General features: G+C 37.8%; 1 protein-coding gene across 3 annotated transcripts in view; it reads left to right on the top strand.

Annotated features, from left to right (window-relative positions):
* The window catches only part of CERT1 (ceramide transporter 1), a 70,516-nt gene that overhangs the window by 20,984 nt on the left and 29,848 nt on the right, over positions 1-19,684 (top strand). For 2 of the 3 annotated variants that reach the window (XM_052777675.1, XM_052777674.1), the window contains exon 3: positions 2,143-2,259. In XM_052777675.1, the coding sequence (XP_052633635.1) occupies positions 2,143-2,259 (117 nt within the window). Of the gene's footprint in view, positions 1-2,142; positions 2,260-17,479; positions 17,572-19,684 lie in introns of those variants that run through there. The other variant, XM_052777676.1, reaches the window with a different exon arrangement.

Here is a 19,684-nt window from a genome sequence, read left to right as displayed (position 1 = left end):
GACCTGTGGCCCCGTGGAAGGAGGAGGCCACGCTGGAGCAGGTTTTCTGGCAGGACTTGTGACCCCGTGGGGGACCCACGCTGGAGCAGTCTGTGCCTGAAGGACTGCAGCCCGTGGAAGGGACCCATGCTGGAGCAGTTCATGAAGGACTGCAGCCTGCAGGAAGGACTCATGTTGGAGAGGTTTGTGGAGGACTGTGTCCTGTGGGAAGGACCCCATGCTGGAGCAGGGGAAGAGCGTGAGGAGGAAGGAGCAGCAGAGACAATATGTGATGAACTGACCACAACCCCCATTCCCTGTCCCTCTGCGCTGCTAGCGGGTAGGAGGTAGAGAAGATCAGGAGTCAAGTTGAGCCCGGAAAGAAGGGAGGCGTGGGGGGAAGGTGCCTTTAGTTTTGTTCTTATTTCTCATTATCCAACTCTGATTTAGATTGGCAATAAATTAATTTCCCCAAGATGAGTCTGTTTTGCTTGTCATGGTAATTGGTGAGTGATCTTTCTGTCCTTATCTTGACTCAAGAGCCTTGCATTTTATTTTCTCTCCCCTGTCCAGCTGAAGAGGGGAAGTGGTAGAGCGGCTTTGCTGGGCACCTGGTGTCCAGCCAGGGTCAACCCACCACATGTCCCTTCTTGCATCTCTGTGTTCTGTGATTCAGTAAAGGCATGACCAGTTTTAAAAGTTGTTTGAAATGAATTAAGTTAAGATGGTCAGGTATTAAGTAATTAGTAGCTGCAGTTGTTTGACTTGTCAGTTTTGTTAGTTGCTGGGTTTTTTTTCTGTGGGAAGTTTGAATTTCTTTAGATTGAACTTAGGTTCAGATGCTTGACCAAATACGTAAAGCTTTAAAAAAATAAAATTGAAGCTTCATGTACTTTTGTACTTCCTAGCTCATTTTTTATCAGGTGGTTTGGCTTCTGTTGTGCTTTTCTTCCTCCTTAGTATATTTAAGCAAGAAGGAGTCTGTATTATGTGTAAATAGCTTCTGATTTCCAGATCGTTTGAAAATAATTCTCACTGACACTGTACTGTTGTGCATGACACCAAATGAGACTTGCTTCTAAGTTTTCTCTTGTGGAGTGTTTCACAAGTGATCCACAGCACTTTAGTGGTCTGCAAGATGAACATATTCGCAGAGCGGTTCTTACATTAAAGATATTATTAACATGTGTAGACTTGCCTTTAGCGTCTGGAATCAATATTTGTGGTCCTTCAGATTGCATCATTGGCCTTAACCTTAGAGCCTGTTAGCTTCCTACAGTTATTTGCATGTGTAACTTTTCTTTGTATTCAAATTCAAAAAGATATTCAAAAAGATATACCTCTGTTACGTTTCTTTAAGAATAGTTTTCAACTGGGGCTGGGGGGGGAGTGTTGTGCTCTGTTGTGTGTTTGCTAAGAAGTAGCTTTGAACTGACAGTGTCAGGACACAGGGCAGATTAGATTGTTGTTTTGGTTCCCTGTAGTTTCCTTACCAGCTTCATTGTAATGCTAGTAAAAGCTTTTTGGTATTTAAGGCATGTCAGCTGAAAGTTAGATGCATTTGAGTGGTGATATTGGAGAAGATTGCATGTTGCTCCCAATTATCTGACAATTCTATCTTATGTGGTGAAAACAGTTGAGGCAGAGGGTGCCACAACTTCCTTTAGTTCCTGCTCTTCCTTGTCATTTTGCTATTATCTGCTTTTATGGTTCTACCCTGGTGCTTTTTGCTATGATGTATGTATCCCTTCCATCTAAAATCAATACTGATAGCAGTAACCTTAATTTTTTTTTTCTGTTTTGAAATTGAAAAAAAAAAAAGTGTATTTTCCTGGCTGTGTCCAGTAGTTATTTTGCTAAAGGATTGTTTTGAAGTATGAAGTTTTGGTCAATGTTTGTGTGGAACTTTTTTGTGACAATTTTATTTAATAAGAATGTATTAAACAGGCTTTTCTATTTCAGAAGACTGGCATTTTTCATTATGAGAGTGTATGTTCATTATATGAGACAGCTACATAAAATGGAATTTAGAATCTAGGAGGCATTCAAGACAACATAGACCAGGTTTTCTAATTACAGTGTTTTAAAGTGTCAAAATATTCTGTGAGGTATTGTTGATCATGTTGCTAATTTTAGCTACTTTTACACTTTTTTCTGTCACAGCCCCATGACTTTGACGAATGCAGATTTGATATTAGCGTAAACGATAGTGTTTGGTACCTCCGAGCTCAGGACCCAGACCACAGACAACAGTGGGTAGATGCAATAGAACAACACAAGGTATGTTGGGGTTTTTTTTTTCTGATTTCCTTTCTCACTCCCTCATTAGATCTGGTGATGCTTGCGGAGACTTGTAAGCTTCCCTGTACAGTCATTAAAGTACTCAAGGCATTTGACAGGTAAAAGATGCAAGATTGAAGCTGTGTGTTAATTATGTTTCAAAGGAATTGATTTGCTTGTTCTTCGTAGGTAAGAGCTGAGAACTGTGAGCTAACTGTGAACCTTTCTTGAGCTCTCTAGCTTGAAAAAGAAAAAGCTTGCATTATGTTGGAATGCCTTTTTAATGGTTTTGTCCATCCTCTCTCACTGATTATTAAATTGTTTCTTATCTATCCTAAATGTTAAACTTCTTAGTCTTAGAGTCAAATCTCCTAAGTCATCATTCTGGTTTTAGGGTCCTCTCTTTCATCATTTGGCTGCTTTTACTGTACCTGATTACTGGCTTTTGTCTCCTTGTCTTTTAAGGCCCTACTCTTCATCAACATTTTGGTTCAGCTTTCCTGATCTATTCCTTATGTCTTCCAATGAACTCAGTTATTTTCATTTTACCTAAAGGGCTTGAAGGTCAGGTATTTTTAAAGTACGTAGCACATGAACATCCGTTATGTTTTCAGGTAAACGATAGGCCCTGCCCCAAGATGTTGAGTTTAACTACAGTACCTAGCACAATGCAACTTCTGCATCTGGGTTATACATGTGTTACAGGAATACAAATTAAAATAGATATCTAAGTAGGGGTGTATTTTTACCTTGAGTTTCTTGAAGTATTGCTTATATAAGTTCTACGTGTAATTAGGAAGTTTCACCTTTTATTGGGCAATCCTCACAATTAGCAATACATGCCCTTAAATTTAAAGTGCTGTCTTTTGATAATGGTTCTCTAAAAAAAAATCATTTCAATTAGAGTATTAGTCCATTTATAACTTGGCATTTTGCCTTCACTTTGATACAGAGGTAACATTAAAGCATACAAAATTAAGTTGCAAACCCAGGATTCCTTTCTGTAATCTAGTGGAAAAATACAAAGTTAACCATTGAGTATTCTCGAGACAAAAATACTGCAGTTTGTTACTATTGCGTTACCAGAGAAATGTCTCCAGAGGATAAACTGAGCAAGTTGCTGGATTACACATCCCTAGAGCTGGCATTGCAAAAACTTTTGCAGGCATGGGAGTCTTCAGTTATGGCGTTGTGGGGACATGAAGCTTGGGCTAAAATTCAGACTAGGTTTGGTGGATAATTTAGCAGGTGAAATGCAGAACTTAACCTGAAGTCCGGACAAGCAGAAGTGCAGGCTGGGTCTTTGTATGCTACCATGCAGGAATGAATGAGGAAAAAACCCAAATCCTGTCTTAAACTCTGCTCTGCACAACTTTAAAGGGAATTCTTTTCCATGCTGTTCTTTTCCCTATTCTGAGGCTGTCCTTAACTCTTGCTGAGTTCCGAGCTGACAATTTTATAGAACCACTTATTTATAATATGGAAGTATTGAGTGGTAATAGTTTAGATTTTGGCCTTGTATATGTAAATTTGGAATTGTTTTTCTGTGTCATTTAGAAAAAAAAAAATCTTGTATTTATCAACACTGAATTTTCTTCTCCTGCATTACTGCCCAGCCTCTATCATGATGTATCTGTTTGCTTTTCTTTTTCTGTCTGGTGTTACTGGTAAACTTAAGCCATCTTACTTAACTTCCTTTTCAGATTGTTAGTGACTGTTGAGGAGCATGAGTTCTAGCATTCCAAAAGTGACCTCCCTTTGTGAAGAAGCCTGATGAATTATGCAGTTTTTCCACTTAAAAAAAAAAAGCTTCTTTTAATACTGGTTTCAGTTTGGACAGTTTAAACTTCCATGCTTTGCAAGAATTTGGTGGTTCTTTAAAAAAAAAAAAAATTGTACCAGATCTCTGTCTTCACGTTTAAAGGAGTGGAATGAGAGGTTTCTTGGATAATTCCACTACCCAATTGTTTTAGTATTTACTTAGAGTTAGTATCAGGGGTAGGGGTAATGAGTGCTTTTTTTCATTATTTTATTAAAGTCGTCTTTCTGCTCATTGCTAAAAGAGAGTGAGTCATGTTCTGGAATGTTATATAAACTGAAGAAAAGTATGTCTACAAGTAGGAAGTGGAAATAAAATTATTTCTGTATATGCTGAACTGACAAGAAATAGTTCAGTTTGCATCTTGCTGTCATAATGTAATAACACTGGACTTGACTGTTCCAAAACCTGATGGCTTTTTTGGTATGTGTAGTTTGCAGTTTCATGGCTGTTAGACATTTTTCAGTTTCTTGCATACTCCTTTTTACTCTGTAGTGTTTACAGTATTCATTACAAATAGCAGTTCTTTTCATTCTTAAATGGAGAAGAAAATATTATGCCATCTCTCTCCTAAATAAACCATCAAACCATTTAATATATTAAAGCAATATATTACTTAAAAGCATTCTTTTTGTAATATGCAACTAAATACCATGATCAAGACAAGGCACAGAAAACAGCAAAAGGTAACGCAGTCTTGTAACAATAGCTTGGACTCAGTTAAAAGTATGTAAGTAAATCTCAGAAAATCATGATTTACTAGCATTTTTTTTCCAGTGCAATATTTTGTTGTCTTCATAATACAGTAGGAGCTTCGTGTGATGAATGTTGTAGGTATGGAGTGCATCTGTTCTACTAAAATACATAGGAATCTTATCACCAGAAGCCTTGGAAAAGTGCTGTATGCACATAAATAGGTGTTTGATGTAATTAAACATAAAACAGAAATGTCCAAATCCAGTTTTCAGTCTGGTTATTGTTAATGTTTCTTAAAGAATGTGTCTCCAAATGTCTTGTTTCTATATTTTCCAAATTGAGTGGTTAGTGCTATATCCTCTAATTTATATGGAACTTTGTAGGAAAAATGTACTGCTTCTTAATAACATTGATAGGATCTGAAAAATAGATTTTCTTGGAGTCTGGAAGTTAATCCCATTTTTTCATTTGAATTTGTGTGAACAATACTTCAGCGATCCTTAGTTTTAAGTGACTTTTCACCTATCCTTTAATTTTCTTCAGCTCTTGTGGAAATTTTATATCTAAACACTTGATTGAGAGTAGGAGAAGATGGGATTTATGAGGCAAAATACCCTACTTCACTGAAAAGTTTAGTTTTTTGTCTACTTACTCTGAAATTTTCTGAAGGAACTTTTCCTGGTCAGGTTACCAAAACTCAAGCAAAAGTTCCTTGGCAATCTATTGTTGCCAGATTAAAACCGTTTTTGTTTGAGAACTAGGTTCTTGAACTGACACATAATAATTTGAATAAAACTGAAAGGAAATTATTTTCTTTACTAAGCAGTCACTTCGATTAACTTGAGTCTACTGCTATATAAAGTACTTTTTTTGTCTGTTTTTGAAGCTCTTTGTTGCTTACTGAGTGGGTAGATAGTTCTGGTAGGCTGCTTAAGCTGTTTGCTAACAAAAGTATGTTTGTGAGACTTACTGTAGCATGTCACAAGGTTGTTTAGAGTATGAAAGATGGACTGAAACTTTGTGACTGTGTTTCATTGTGCTCCGAACAGAGAAAACACTGATTTAAAATGAATTTTATATTAAATTTGAGTATGAGCAGACTTAAAAGACCTTTCTGCTTAGCAACACCAATGAGTAGCTGGTAGCTGAGAAATTTAAAACATCTAATGTTCAAGCATAAAAGCTGTTAGGATTTGCTGCTTTTTTTTATCATTGCATTAGCCTTTTCTTGTACGGAGGTTCCTGAATGCTTACTAGATGAAATGTTTCAAGTACAGCTTCTAAACTGCTTATTCTACCTGTACTGGAGGACGGAAAAGTCTAAAAGTGTTAAGACCATCAGTGAGCCAAATGAGAAAATTCATATGTAACCTGGAGTCCTTTCTGCTACTTAAATGTTTCATTAAATGCACTGAACAGATATTTATCTGTAAAATATCTTGTTGTAAGGGTGTGTATCATTAGGAAGCTTCTCTGTACTCCTACCCTAAAAGATAGGCACATCTAGGATGGCTGATGACCTTTTCTTAGATGGATCTAATGGCAACGGATATTGCTGAAGAACTGAAGATCAGACTAAGTTTCCACATTTCTTTGCATGAGCACCAAGGTATCGATGCTTTTGAGAAGTTGCTTTCTTCAGTAAAAAATTGGACTGACTCCATGTCTCTACTGTGGTTTGAAAGTGGAGTATGGGATTTCTAACCTAGGTTTAGAGAAACTGGCTTAAATGTTTGTTAGTTCTGTGCTGTGAGGAAAATGTCTGGGTTTACCTGTACAGAACATGGACTCCTGCAGTGTGTAACTTCTAACAAATAAAATGAATTTGTGCTGCATAGTATGACTAAACAAGATTTACTCTTTCACTGAAGTGGAAAGTGTTTCTTTACACAGGTAAACCTTACTCACAGTCAGTCTGGAGAGGTTATTCCCTCATCTTTGCAACACTTAAGACTTACTGTCTTTTTCTGTTAGACAGAACAGCTCCCCATTCCTCAGTTGTACATGTGGACATCTTTTACAACTGATACCTTGTAGGGCTCTCTTCCAAACTCAGTCCTCATCTTTCTTTGAGGTACAGCACCAAAATCGGTCTCAGTATTCCTGCTGAGGATCCCACAAATGTTATATAGAATCTAGGATTATTTTGTGGGTCTTGTAGACTACCCTGTTGTGCAATGCCATGACTTTTTTTACTTATTCAGCTTTAGAACCACTAAATCTGGTTTGTCTCTAGAACTACCTGCAGATTGTTACCTGTCCTGTACTTGCGCAGTACAATACTTCCTATACGTAAATGTTGGACTTTGTTTTTCTCCAATGTACAAAAGTGTGAAGTTTTTGCTGCTGTTCTGTCAACTTCAGTCTTTCCAGCTCTGCTGTCTTTGGTTTTGGTGTCTTTCCAGAAATAATTCTTTGTGCTGCTTGGGTTGGGTTCAGTTTCTTAAGTGATGTGCTTCTTCTAGTACTTTATAAAGTATGGAGACTGGCTGGGTGATGAAAGGCTGGATCATTTAGCAGTATCTTGGTTGATAGCTGAGCTTGCTTGTTGTTCTGTTGGGAGCTGCTTATCTGAGTCTGAAGCTGTGTACTTATGTACACTTAAGATAATCTTACATCTTTGTGTCCCTGAAAGCTGTGATCACTGTCTGCCATATGTTCCTAATTAAAATGGTTTCTCCTCCATCTAGTCAGAGCATTAACAGGTAGTCTTCATAATCTTAGTAGAGGTCTTGAACTCTACTTCTTTCAAACCCCTACCCCCAAAAGGTAGTGAACTTAGTTGAGGTGGTTTTCTCCTATCTTTCCCTTAAATTAGCTAAATATACGAAGTGACTGAAGATTCAAATTCACATAAAGGTTAAAGTAATTTTTCATCACTGTATAGCCAGACTGGTGAACCAGGGTGTTCTGAAATAGCTAAAGAATGCCTGAAAATTATAGGCCAAAATGCAAATTAGCAGAGCATTGCCCTGTGGGTGCAATACCATGTGAAAGCAAACACTTGGAAAAGTGCTTAATTTGGTATCAAATGACATGAAAGACTTGTGACACTACTGCTAAGCCATAAGAGTATGTCAGTCATTATTTTTATAATGCTATTTAATGAAGGGTGATGTACATGGCTAAAGTAAACTTGGTTCCAAGTCTAATGCTGAGTCTTGAGGTGACCGGAACTAAGCTATCAGACTCAACTGGCTACCAGCTGGCTGTGCAGTAAGTAACCAGGCTCATTTCTATAAAAAATGGGATTCTAGTAGTAAATTTGGTGTTATTAATTCACTTTGTGAAAACAACAGTGGTATATCATTTTGATAGTGTATACTTTCATTTTGTAGAAATAAGGGGAATGTCATTGTTTGTAACTGGCAGAATGACACACAGTAGTTCTAGGAGTCGAGCTCCTGGTGGCAGAGTGGCAGCACGTTTTTGCATGGTGTCCCTGAAAACAATATTTTTCATTGAGACCTGTGTCAAGCTTGACTTTGGTGGTAAATGCCCCTTCAAATCAGGGTAAGCTCTTGGTATCAAGAACAGAAAGTATAGAGCTGCAATGTGGAAGTACTGAGTGGCTAAACAGTTAAAAGTTGACACTTGCCAAATAGATCTGCATGCTGTTTACTCAGTATTATTACTCATCATCTCAAACAGTACTGTGCATTAACAGTTTAATAGAAAAATCTTGGATGGTCTGTATGCCCATCTACCAAACACAGTCTTTTTTCTTTCTAAAAAGACTTTGTAGGGGGTGGTTTTTCTTCAGTGAGCTTTCATTACAGTGAAACTCACTGAGTTGGTATTAACAGACCAGAGTTACACCCTAGCCATAGGGAGTAGATGCTGCTCAGCCACATGGGTGGGGTGCACAAGCAGCAATGATACATGTTCAGTAACATTCAACAGAGGTAACTTTTTGGCTGTTTCGAGAGAGACAGACACACACCACCACCCACAACTGCTGCCCCCCCCCCCCCCCCCCCCCCCCCCCCGAAGAGAATAGCTGCAGGAGCTAACATGTGTCAAAAGAGCTAGGGGAATTGTTTTAAAAACACAACAAGACTTGGGGCATCTTCTGCTTTTTTAATTCAATGTCCACTTGCCATTATTGGAAGCTCTTAAGGTAATTCTTCTAATACAATTTCTACTGTAGGACAACAAAAAGATTCTTTTCTCTCTGAAAACAGATAATGCCTGAAAATATGCATTTGCTATCACTTTAGTGTCATCTAGGTGAATAGACACTGCAGAGGAATCAAAATTCTGGTGTCTCAAGCATACCTATTTTAAATAGGGGGGGAGGAAGAAAGGTTCAATATTTAACTGCTAGTATTTAAATGTCCTATATTGGTATGAACACAGGCATCAGAAAATGTTGGGGGGAGAAAATGTAGAGAGAGAGGTGTCCATCTTTCTCCCACTGGTAATAGTAAATACAATAACTTGTGGGGATTTATGTATTACCTTAAAGTTGCTGATTTAAGCAAGCAAATATAGCTCAGCTGATAAGAACTACTTGCCCTGATGTATGTTATGATGCTGGTAGTGAAACTCATAGGTGCTGTGGAGAAGCTGTGCTTTCAGGGGAAGATTAGATGGATTACTCAAGTTATTAGTCCTTTACTGGAAATAACAAAAGTGTCTGTCTTTAAAATTGAATCAAATATGCTCTTTCAAGGGGTAAAACTAAGCTTGGGTACATCTTACACATTCCATTATTTTAGCACTGTTATCAGCAGGAACTCTTTAATACATGAAATTGCTTGGCATTTAATGTTACTAAATTTGCTAAGTGCACTTATTGCTGGAAAATGTATTTCCTGAAAGAAGACTTTAGGGGAAGGCCAGTGAATCAGCAGTTTCAGTTGACTACACAAGCATATGCTGCAGCAAACATAAGTGCTGTCAATTCCAAACTGTTGAAACTTCCCTTTCAGGGCAGAAACAAATAGTTCTTGGTCTGTCTTGGCACCCTTTTGCCACTCTTGGGCTCATGTTCAAACAGCAGCTATAAGTTGCAGCTTTATTAATAAAGTAGTTGCAGTTAAGACTGTTTAAAGCTGAACTAAAGCTTTCAGTCCATACCAGCCCAATACACTTGATTGATTATAAACTATGGAGATTGTTTCATTTTGACCAGCCCAATCTTTCTTTAAATGTGTCTTCCAGTTATGTTTCATAACAATCACTTTGGCTTTGAAAACAGATATTATAATTCTCTGTAGAATGCATCTTTATGGGATGGAGGCCTGGGTATCTAATTGGACATGCTCTGAGCAGAGGTGGTAATAGCGATAGCTTGCAACGTAGTCATTCTGTTTCTATGATAAAACCACATTTCTTTTATAGCAGTTCAATTCTTCCTTGCTCATGTCATAATATTTTCTACTTCACAGCAAAAAGATTCCTCATTCCTGTCTTGAAATGATCCTTTTGTAACAAAGTGAAGTTTTATTGCCTCAATTTGCTGGTTTTCAGACTTTGTAAATAAAAGATCTGGTTAAATTCTGTCTCCTTGAAGTTTTGCTTCATTCTTGCACTGTTTGAAGGTACAGCTTCTACTTATTTACATTCTTGTTTCTACCTGCCTCCAAATAATGCTAAACGAGGTTAAGCAGAAAATATCTATTTCATGTGTTTAGTGGTATTAGTAGGTTTGAGGAAATCTGTTGGGTAAACCTGCTGTTTTGAAATGTAAAAAGGAAGTGCAAAGATAAGCAACAGCTATTTAGACTACACTTCTCATAATCTAATCAAACAACACATAGGACTTAAGGTTTGTGCAAGTGTTTCTAATTCATCTTCAGGGACTTACTGAGCTGGTTTGTGTTTGAATTCTTGAAAAGAGGCCGTCATGCCTGCTAGATGCATGTCTTTAACAGATCACAAGTGTTTAGCTGACAGTACCAGTCATACATAGCCTCTCTTATATCCATATATCATATATTATATCATATATTATATCCATGTGAGTAGACAGGTGATGCACCTGGAGTAAAAAACATGCTCTTTTATGTGTTTGGGCTTGGTCATATGAAAAGGAAGTCTGTAAGATGTGACCTGAGGCTGCAGTCAGAAGCAAAACTTGTGTGTCACCTGGCTGGAAAGGTTTTCTGCCAGCCTTATTGATTTATAGTGTCTCAATATAAAATGCTTCAAGAAAGGTCTTATTTTTTTAGACCCCTGTGATACACAGGCAAAGTTTTCCGTTGCTATCCTAGACTGTGGAGCTGCTTTGAGACTGGAGTGCTTTTGCATGTAGATAAAACCTTCACTTTTCTGCCATTTTTATGACTGCTACCTTGTCATGCCTGAACTGGACTACATGCAGATCTGCCAGAATATGAAGATCTGGTGGTAGAATATGCATTTTGTCACAGCCATGCCGAATGGGCAGGGAACATCTTGTCTTGCCCACCATCAGGTAGGAGTCTCCTTCCCCTCACTTAGCAATAGAGTGAAGTCAGCTTTTAATGTGTTGCAATTCAAAGCAGGTAACAGCAAGAATATGGCCATTCGCGTCAAGTCTTACATCACTCCCCCATACACATGCTCCGGTGTCTGCAGGCAAATAGCATCAGTGTTTCAAGCAGTTTGTGGGCTCTTAACACATGGCTGGCTTTCTCATGATGAATTCTTCAGGGATACTGCTGTAAGGGAGCCAGCAATGGGATTGGACTTTAGCAGTATGTAGAGAATAATAAGGGTCTACAAAATAATTTATTCTGAGGACATACGTATTGAATGTGTTTCTGCAGTTGCCTGGACTTTTCATAGTACAGTGTGCAGTTAAGGCACAAGTTCTTGAAGAAAGCGCTCCTACAGCTTGTACAAAACACACTGGTGCCGTCATGAAACGATACGGTTTAGTTACTAGAAGTCTGAGTTAGAATAGGCTACTAAACTGCTTGTTTTGTCAGTAGTACGCTATTCTCTAGGGTTTGGAAGGGTTTAACTAGAACTTTGTTTCTTCTGATGCTTCTCAAAGTGCATATGCATACAGGGAAAACTAGTTGGGTGAGAACCTACTTAACGCATACTCTGTACATGAAGAAATCCTGTGCCTGTTCATCTGGCTGGTATATAAAAGTCCTTTTTATGATGAGCTGTATGTTTGACAGCTGCAGACTAAGGGCAGAGCAGTTGAATGTGAAGAAAAGACTTCTACTCAGACATGGTACTTGAGACAGCGGTGCCCAGTTTTCTGTTTGTCATGTAATAAGTGTTCTTTTTTAAAGCTGAATTGTATTGAGCCTAACTACTTCATGTTAGATGAATTTTTAAGAAATCTGTGCCTAAACATTTGTCGGAGTGTTTAATTTGACTTTGTCCAATCTTAACTGGAAGTTAACATGTGGGTTCGCTGTTTCAAACTGGCTGAGAGGTGTGACTTCAGAATAATTTCATTAATCTATTAAAACTTCTAATTCACTGTTATTCTTTCAGCAATAGATGTCATTGTTACTTCTTGCATACTATGCGGAAAACTTTATCCTCACTTAGCAATGTGTCTCAAATGTAATTATAAAGGCTAAAGGTAAAACTGCTCTGTTCTTAATTGTCTGCCAAGGAAAGGAGGTTTATATGCAGTGGGACTGAAGCAGAAACTGTAAGGGTTACTGTTGGGCTTTGACCAATAGTAACCTTTAGACGTGTCTGTTTCCTTTTTGCTATTTCCCTCTAGTGGTCACACAGGATATTGACTTGGGGAGGTTAAACACATGAACTGGTATCTTTTCAAATGCTTGTACATAAATAAACTAACACAAGTAATATGGGGTATATGGAAACTTAATTTGCCCAGTCCTGACCTGTTAGAATGCCGTGTATTATGATATCTGGTGATGGGAAGCCATAATCTCATGCTTCAGGTTGGTGATTCAACAAGCTTTTGGAAATTATCTGAATTTTTATCCTTTTGGTTATCCAAATGTGCCTTTTACTTGAAACTCAGTCACACAGAGGTCTTAGCATAATCTCAGTTTGCTTCTAAAGTTTTTTGAGGTGGGAACTGCACTGTATGCATATCTCTGCCTTTCTGTATCTGGGACTAGGTCTAATGTCTAAACATTTGAAGCATTAAGATAATTTATCACTTTAGCATTTTGCTTTTATCATGTTAGACTTGTTCTTGACCCACTAACATGAGAATTATAGAACTGGGTAGTGGTAGTCTTTGTAAACCAATTCATGTTTTCATTTAACTTTTTAAAAACGTTGGTACATCCATTGTGTATCAGGTGTTTGACTTAAGATCTTGCAAATGTTTATCACGTAAGCTCTTTTCTGCATGACATGCAGAACTGTTCTATTTTTTGTTTATATAGTTATCCTTTCAGAACTTTATAATCGATACTTTCTATCTAGTGTGTTAAGCTTTTGTAAAAAAAAAATTACCTTTGGACAGAATTATTGCCTAGTTAGTTTGAGCTTAAGGCGTGGAATCTTTATGTTGCCAAATTGATGGATGGTTGGAAATGGGTGTAAAGCTTCTACTGATGGCAGGATTCTGTGCATAAAGACCTTTTAAACCAGGCTGGGCTTTGTTTCTAAACAAACATAGTTTTGACACAAATAGACGGACTGTTTTTATGAAACTTCAATCCTGGACAACTTCAGGAATCTGAAGCTGTATCAGGAACATGACAAAAAGATGCATGTCCTGCAGAGTCCCTTATTTCATACAACCTTCTTTGTTCACTTGTGTAATGGGTGCAGTGAGTCTCCCTTGGTTTTGAGGGAAGTGGGTGTTGAGACATGATAAAAACAAGGGCTATGGCAAGAAGGAAATAAGAAGAATAGGGAATAGGTTTTAAATGTCAGGAAGAATGTGTTAGATTTGATAGGGTATGAGATGCAAACAAGCACTGTGTTGAAAGTAAAGGCCTCTTTTTCCCCGGCTTTTCCCAAATTACTGCTGTAAGATTGCAGTTTAAACTGAATGTGTTCTCATGGTTTTCCTTTGGGTGTGAAATCAATTTTGCTTCAGTCCTCTGTCAAACATAATATGGACTTTTCCATCTTTGACAATTCCAACTGTCTTCATCCTCCAGTGCTTGCTACCTATTGCATACTTGTGGGTATGCCAAGCATTTAACAGAGATTTCTATTCTGATGGATAGATGAATGTCTGAGGATTGAGTAGAGAGAAAAAAATAAATCTGTTGCCATGTGTAGCAGTGACAAGGTAACTGTTAACTGCACTAGGTGAACATGAGATTCAATGATCTGTGTTTTCCGCAGAAGCATTTGCTTTGATAGTTTTTCTGCTCATTGGTAAGCCTGCTGATGGATTTGTTCTGTGTTGCTGTAAAGCTTTTTGTAGTTCATTTGTTCCTGTGCAAGTAAGAACCTTGCCTGCACCTGTACTTTCAATTCTAGGGTTTCTTGATATAAAAATGATTCTTCTGAATAAGCAAAGTGTAGGCTTTTCAAGTCTAGGACCAAAACTGGCTCGAGGGACTTGCAACAAGTAACTTTCCGCAAAGGTGAAAAAAAACTTTGCTGCTTAACCATGGTCCGTCCTTTCAAGTCCAGTTATGGTTTTGAGCCCAAGATTCTTCAGCATAGCACTGACTGAGGATGTGATTTTTCCACTTCTACACAGAAATGATATTAATATAATACTTCACTACCTTAAATAGGTTAAAACCAAACAAACAAGTGGAGTAAGAGATGACCATTCCTTCTCTGCCACTTTGAAGAGTAAGATGTTACCAAAATGTCTGTTAGCTGTGAACACGGCGTGCAGTTCAGTCCCCACAACTGTGGCTGGGAGCTGGGTTATTCCCAAGTGCTCTGCCCCAGCACGGCGCAGGCTTCCCCTCTGCCCAGTGGGCGCATCACGGACGAGGGCTCAGAGGCAGGTTCTTGGGCTCCTGCTCTGGCTTCCCCTGCTTCCTCCTGGCTCATCTGCCTGCTAGCACTTGTGCCCCGTCCCTGGAAACTCTCCCTTTCAAGCTTTATACATAACTTTGCTGTAATAATATTTAATAGAACTATTAAATGCAATTGAACTATTACATAATTTTGTATAACTTCTAAAAAGAACAATACGGCAAGTGCTTTCAATTGGGATCAGAACCGTTCTTATTTTTAAAAGCAGAGTTGCACAAGGACTATCCTTAAACCAAGATCAAACAGTATGTACTTGAATGAACTCGTTCTTTAAAGTCTATGAGTATTCTCTCTAGCTTTCAAAGCATTAAAGCAAATAAGAACATGTACTTCAGTTCATTGGGAGCTGAGGCCAGAATATCAGTGCTTTTCCTGACAGTGTTTAATAGCAGAATGGAGATTTCTTGTTCCTTTGTAGCTCTACAGATCTTACTTGTCCCTCTCCTGACGGCCCAGATTCATAGAAGGGACAAATGTAGCCCTCTCCCTGTCTGCTCTAGCCTCATGGCCCAGCAGTACAAGCTGCTTTAGTTTTATTACTATGTCAGTATACAGAGGGATGCAGTTATTGTCAGCTTGGGTTTTGGTACTTTTGCTCAGGGAAGAGTTTTATTCTGTAAAATTGCACTTTGACATAGTGGTTCCCAAGCCTGAGGAGCAGGATGGTAAAGGCATTCTGTTGCTCACCTTCTTTGTGGCCTCTTGGGTGTCTTCCTCCTCAGGATCCTGGCTGTTCTTCATTCTGTTTTTGGAGCACCTGCCTCTCCCTATTTAGCTTTTATGGAATCTTAGTATTTAAAAATATTGAATAATATTTGGTGAACAGTTTTCCTGTGTACATTAACAGTTAAGGGAATTAATGGAAAGACAGTACACCTCCATGTAATTAAACATGGATGGGAACTACGTGGATAAAGATTATCAAAGGCCAGTCATTTGCCTTTAGTTGCCTCTTTGTCAACCTGTATTCTCTTCTCTCTGCAATGTTTTGTGTTGACACTGCTTCTTGTCCCTTTCCCTTTAGAAATCAGTATGTGGTTCTAGGGCTTATGAGCCCGTGTACTACTCTAGGTCATGCAGCTGTTAAAGAGGCTTATTGTCTGCAGGCAACACATGGTGACTTACTAAAAGTATATCAATTTTGAGAAGTAAAGACCCAAAAGATAATTGTTACTTACATGGGACAAGTGACTATAGCAGTTACAATAATCTTAAGGTTATATTGCTGTAGTTTCTGGTTTTTTTCCAGTTGTCGTCTTATACTTACTTTTCAACTCAGAATTCCTGGGTTTTTTCCTCCTGTGCACATAGTATGCTTACTTACTATGGAATAGCAACATTTGCCACTGCTGGAGGAAAAATACGTCTACATTTCTTTACCCATTTTTGCAGTTGCAAAGAAAGGTCGTTTTAGAAGCTTTTTTGCTAAGTAGTCTCCTGCACTGTGCTTGGGAGAGGGCTGTTGGCAGAGGAATCATCATCCAGCTGCTGTGACCTGGATTGTGAAATTTCTATCTCTGCCTTCCTGATAATAACTACTCTGTTTTTGAAACCTTAAATTTCCACTGTCAGGGGCTATGGAACAATTGAAAAATCAGACCTACAGACACATGTTAATTGTATCTTTAACTTCAATCCTCAGAAATGCATCCTGGACTGCCCTACCTGTAGTGTCTGTGGTGTTCTTACTGTCTGCAGCCATCCCTAGGTAGCCCTTCCTTGGTCCACCCTAGCAGTAACCCTTCTTTCTTCAAGTATATTTTGAAGCATTTGCTGCAAGCCTAAAAATTGCTCTTGGAACATAAGTGTTTTACAGAGCTTGTCTGCTTAGTTTTCACCAAGTCTTTCATAGTACCTTCCAGCTCTTTCATTTTACATCTGTACTTTGTTCCACATTCTTGTTTTTCATAAGATATTGTGGTTTGATTGCTTGGATGTTTTAGTAGGATTTTTCACAAATACTGCAGAGAACGTGATTAGAGTCACTGTATCCTAATGTCTGTTTCATCACCTCCTAGGGTGAGCCATATGCCTTGGAGGGAGGAGCTGCCTGCTGCTTGTGTTATGTAAAATAATAAATAATTTATAATGCTAACTGAAAATATCTGCCTTGGTGGACAAACAAACATTGAAGTGCTTGACAGGAACTAAACTGAGACATAATCAAAATAATTCCTTGAAGACATGGGAGAATAATTTGCTTTGTTTGATTTTTTTTTTTTTTTTTTTTTAACGTGGGGGAGCTTTCCTGTGGGTCTGTGCTTTACTTGAGAGTATTATTGACCCACTTTAGGAAATCCTTAACTGGCGGATCAGTGTGAGCCATAATGGAGGTCTGCAATATGATTCTGCGAATACTTAGCTATTTTACTGAAAGCAGCTTTTCTGATGTGCTGCCTTGTTGCTGATACCAGCACCTGCTCCAGTAAAGAATCACATGAAGCTTTGGATCATGTGGCTCTTTCCTCTCATCTATCATAATAAAAGGATTAATGGATTTTTTGTACCGCCTTAGAAAGCTGAAGGTGTTGCAATGTACTAACAAATGCCAGTTTTAGTGTAGCTTTGAAGCTATGATGTATGCATGGAATTACAAAGAACTGCATCTATATACTGAGCACGGTAATTTTGCATTAGTGCTTGATCGTATGAATTGATACAACTTCTGCAAGTTATTTTGTTTTCAAGCAGAGACTGTTAGCTTCTATCATATGGACTCTACCTGCTTTTCCAATTTTGATCTTGTGAAATTAAGAATTGTGTAAACAGAAGAAGCTTGTGTCAACATTCCTCTTCTCAATCTAATTGAGAATTTCTGCAGTGAATAGTTAATGATGATCTGCTTTGCAAGACATAAATGCGGCAGTGACCTGCTCTCATTTAGATGTTGCAGTAGTAGAATGGTGGGGCTTTGCATGATGCATGCTTTCATTGTTTGTGTTAAGCTGCTTGCATGTGTTTGCAGTGAGCTGGATGGCTTGTCTCTGCATCAGTTATAAAGGAATACTTATCTTCTGTTTCTTCTGACAAACTAGTATTCTTAATGTAATTTTCGTTTTTCCCTTTGGCTATTAAAACGTAATTGTCTGAGACAGTTCTGTGAAGATGATTGGTGAATGCACGTGCTTTGGATTCATGTTGTGTGCTGTTCAGTCTGTTGTTCCATCTGCTGAATTTGCTTCTTGGTTGCAAATAGTTAAAACTGCCTAATGCTTTTTATGCAGCACCTTTTTATTGGTAGGGTTTGCAAGCTGATAACTGTATACAGCCAATAGCTGAATATTCTGTCTTGTATACAATTCTGAAGTGTCGATAAACTGTTTAGTGGAATTATTAATCACAAGCATAAGTATCAGTCAAATAAATGTACTGCTGAAAACTTAACAAAATGAAGCTTACATATTATACGGAAAGAAGTGTTTTTTTCTTTCACCCTTGGCTTTTTTGTGAACTAAATTAACTGAGCGTTGACTGAATGCGTAATATTGGAAGAAAAGGTTTTAATTCAAATGTAGAATATAAGTCACCAGATCTTCTAAGATTGCATCTATTATTGTAAATTCTAGAGTAGTACTATTAAGATGTGACTTTGATTAAATCTTCAAATAGAGAAATTCAGAAATTTCACTTCCTAAGCTTAAATCCAGGTTTTGCATAGGTGTGTCTTTCTCCCTTAAAAGGAGAAAGCAATCAGAAGACATTTGCCCTCCTTAGTTAAAATGCTCTGACCTCAATGCAATGGATATTTTGGCTACATTTTTAAATTGATCTGTTCATTAAGTCATATCCTATTGTAATGAAGTTTTACCTTCTTTCTAGTGTGTACAACTTACAGAGAAAATAGAATGAGTCCCCACTATCAAACTGACTGTAGTAAAAGCACAGAGTCATCTTAATATTTGTAGCATATGTTTAAATAAACACTGAAGTTGCTAGTAAAACAGTGAAGTTTTTTTTAGATTTGCATTTAGAAGAAATCTTAAAAGAAATGTTTCATGCTTCAGTGTCGTGTGACTGTCACAAAATGCTCTTTTGAGTTTATACTCATTGAACACTTCGGACACTAAGTAATTGTATGCCCAAGCCTCTTACTTGTCCTTTTAAAAATCCTTTTATTCCCTTACCTACTTTGTATTTACTTGTCAAGCCTTTGGAGGACTTAAAGTCCATAAAAAGAGGCAAACGCTCCTACTTGAGTATTTTCAAAAAACCTAATCAAAGCTTCATTATTTGATTTATGTTATACTTAAAATTACAACCCAGTAGATTAAGGTATACGCTTTGCACTGAATTGCACTGCAGTTCAAAATGTGGTCCAATATCCCAAATATATTACCAAAGCCAGGTATACTGCTTAACACTTGAACTGAGATTCTAAAGAAGCCCCATGTAACCAACGTGAATGTTTTTAACAAAAAGCCTATTCCAACAGATGTTTTAAAGCCAAGCTTTAAAACACATAGTAGGACTAGTTCTTAAAAAATGGAGCTTTTAGCACTTTGGTTGCTACACTTACGTAGCTGTTTTTCTAGGACTCTTGCTCAGTATAAAGTAGGGTTAAATGCATGATTTATAGCTGAAATTACTAAATTATTAATACATCCTTATAGTATGACTTCAGGAAACTGTCTTGTGTTCTGTCATTTCACTCTGTCAATAAACATAAACTTCTATTTGTGCTAGTTCAGATAAGTTGCAGTATTTCTAATTTTTTGGTAAATGAAGCAATGAACTTAAGATGTCCCTTATTAAATCTTTTGAATTTACAAGTGCCCTTTTTTAAGTTGATGATCACTTAGCCTTCTTCCACCAAGACTTTTGGAGTACCTTTTTCTAACTACACCTGCATTTTTTGGTCATATTAATTTTCCAACTCTGCTTCTACTTTTGATACTCATCCTGTTTCTCTTCTGTTTTCTCAATGCTTTCTTGTCTTCTACCTCATTCTTTAAATGGGCCAAACAGAAATTGACTCTTGGCTCCTTGCTTGATTTTGCTGGATAATCTCATTCAGTC

This window comes from Harpia harpyja, chromosome Z (assembly GCF_026419915.1).
Source record: "Harpia harpyja isolate bHarHar1 chromosome Z, bHarHar1 primary haplotype, whole genome shotgun sequence".
Classification (NCBI taxonomy): domain Eukaryota; kingdom Metazoa; phylum Chordata; class Aves; order Accipitriformes; family Accipitridae; genus Harpia; species Harpia harpyja.
This window is presented reverse-complemented; position numbering and strand designations above follow the sequence as displayed.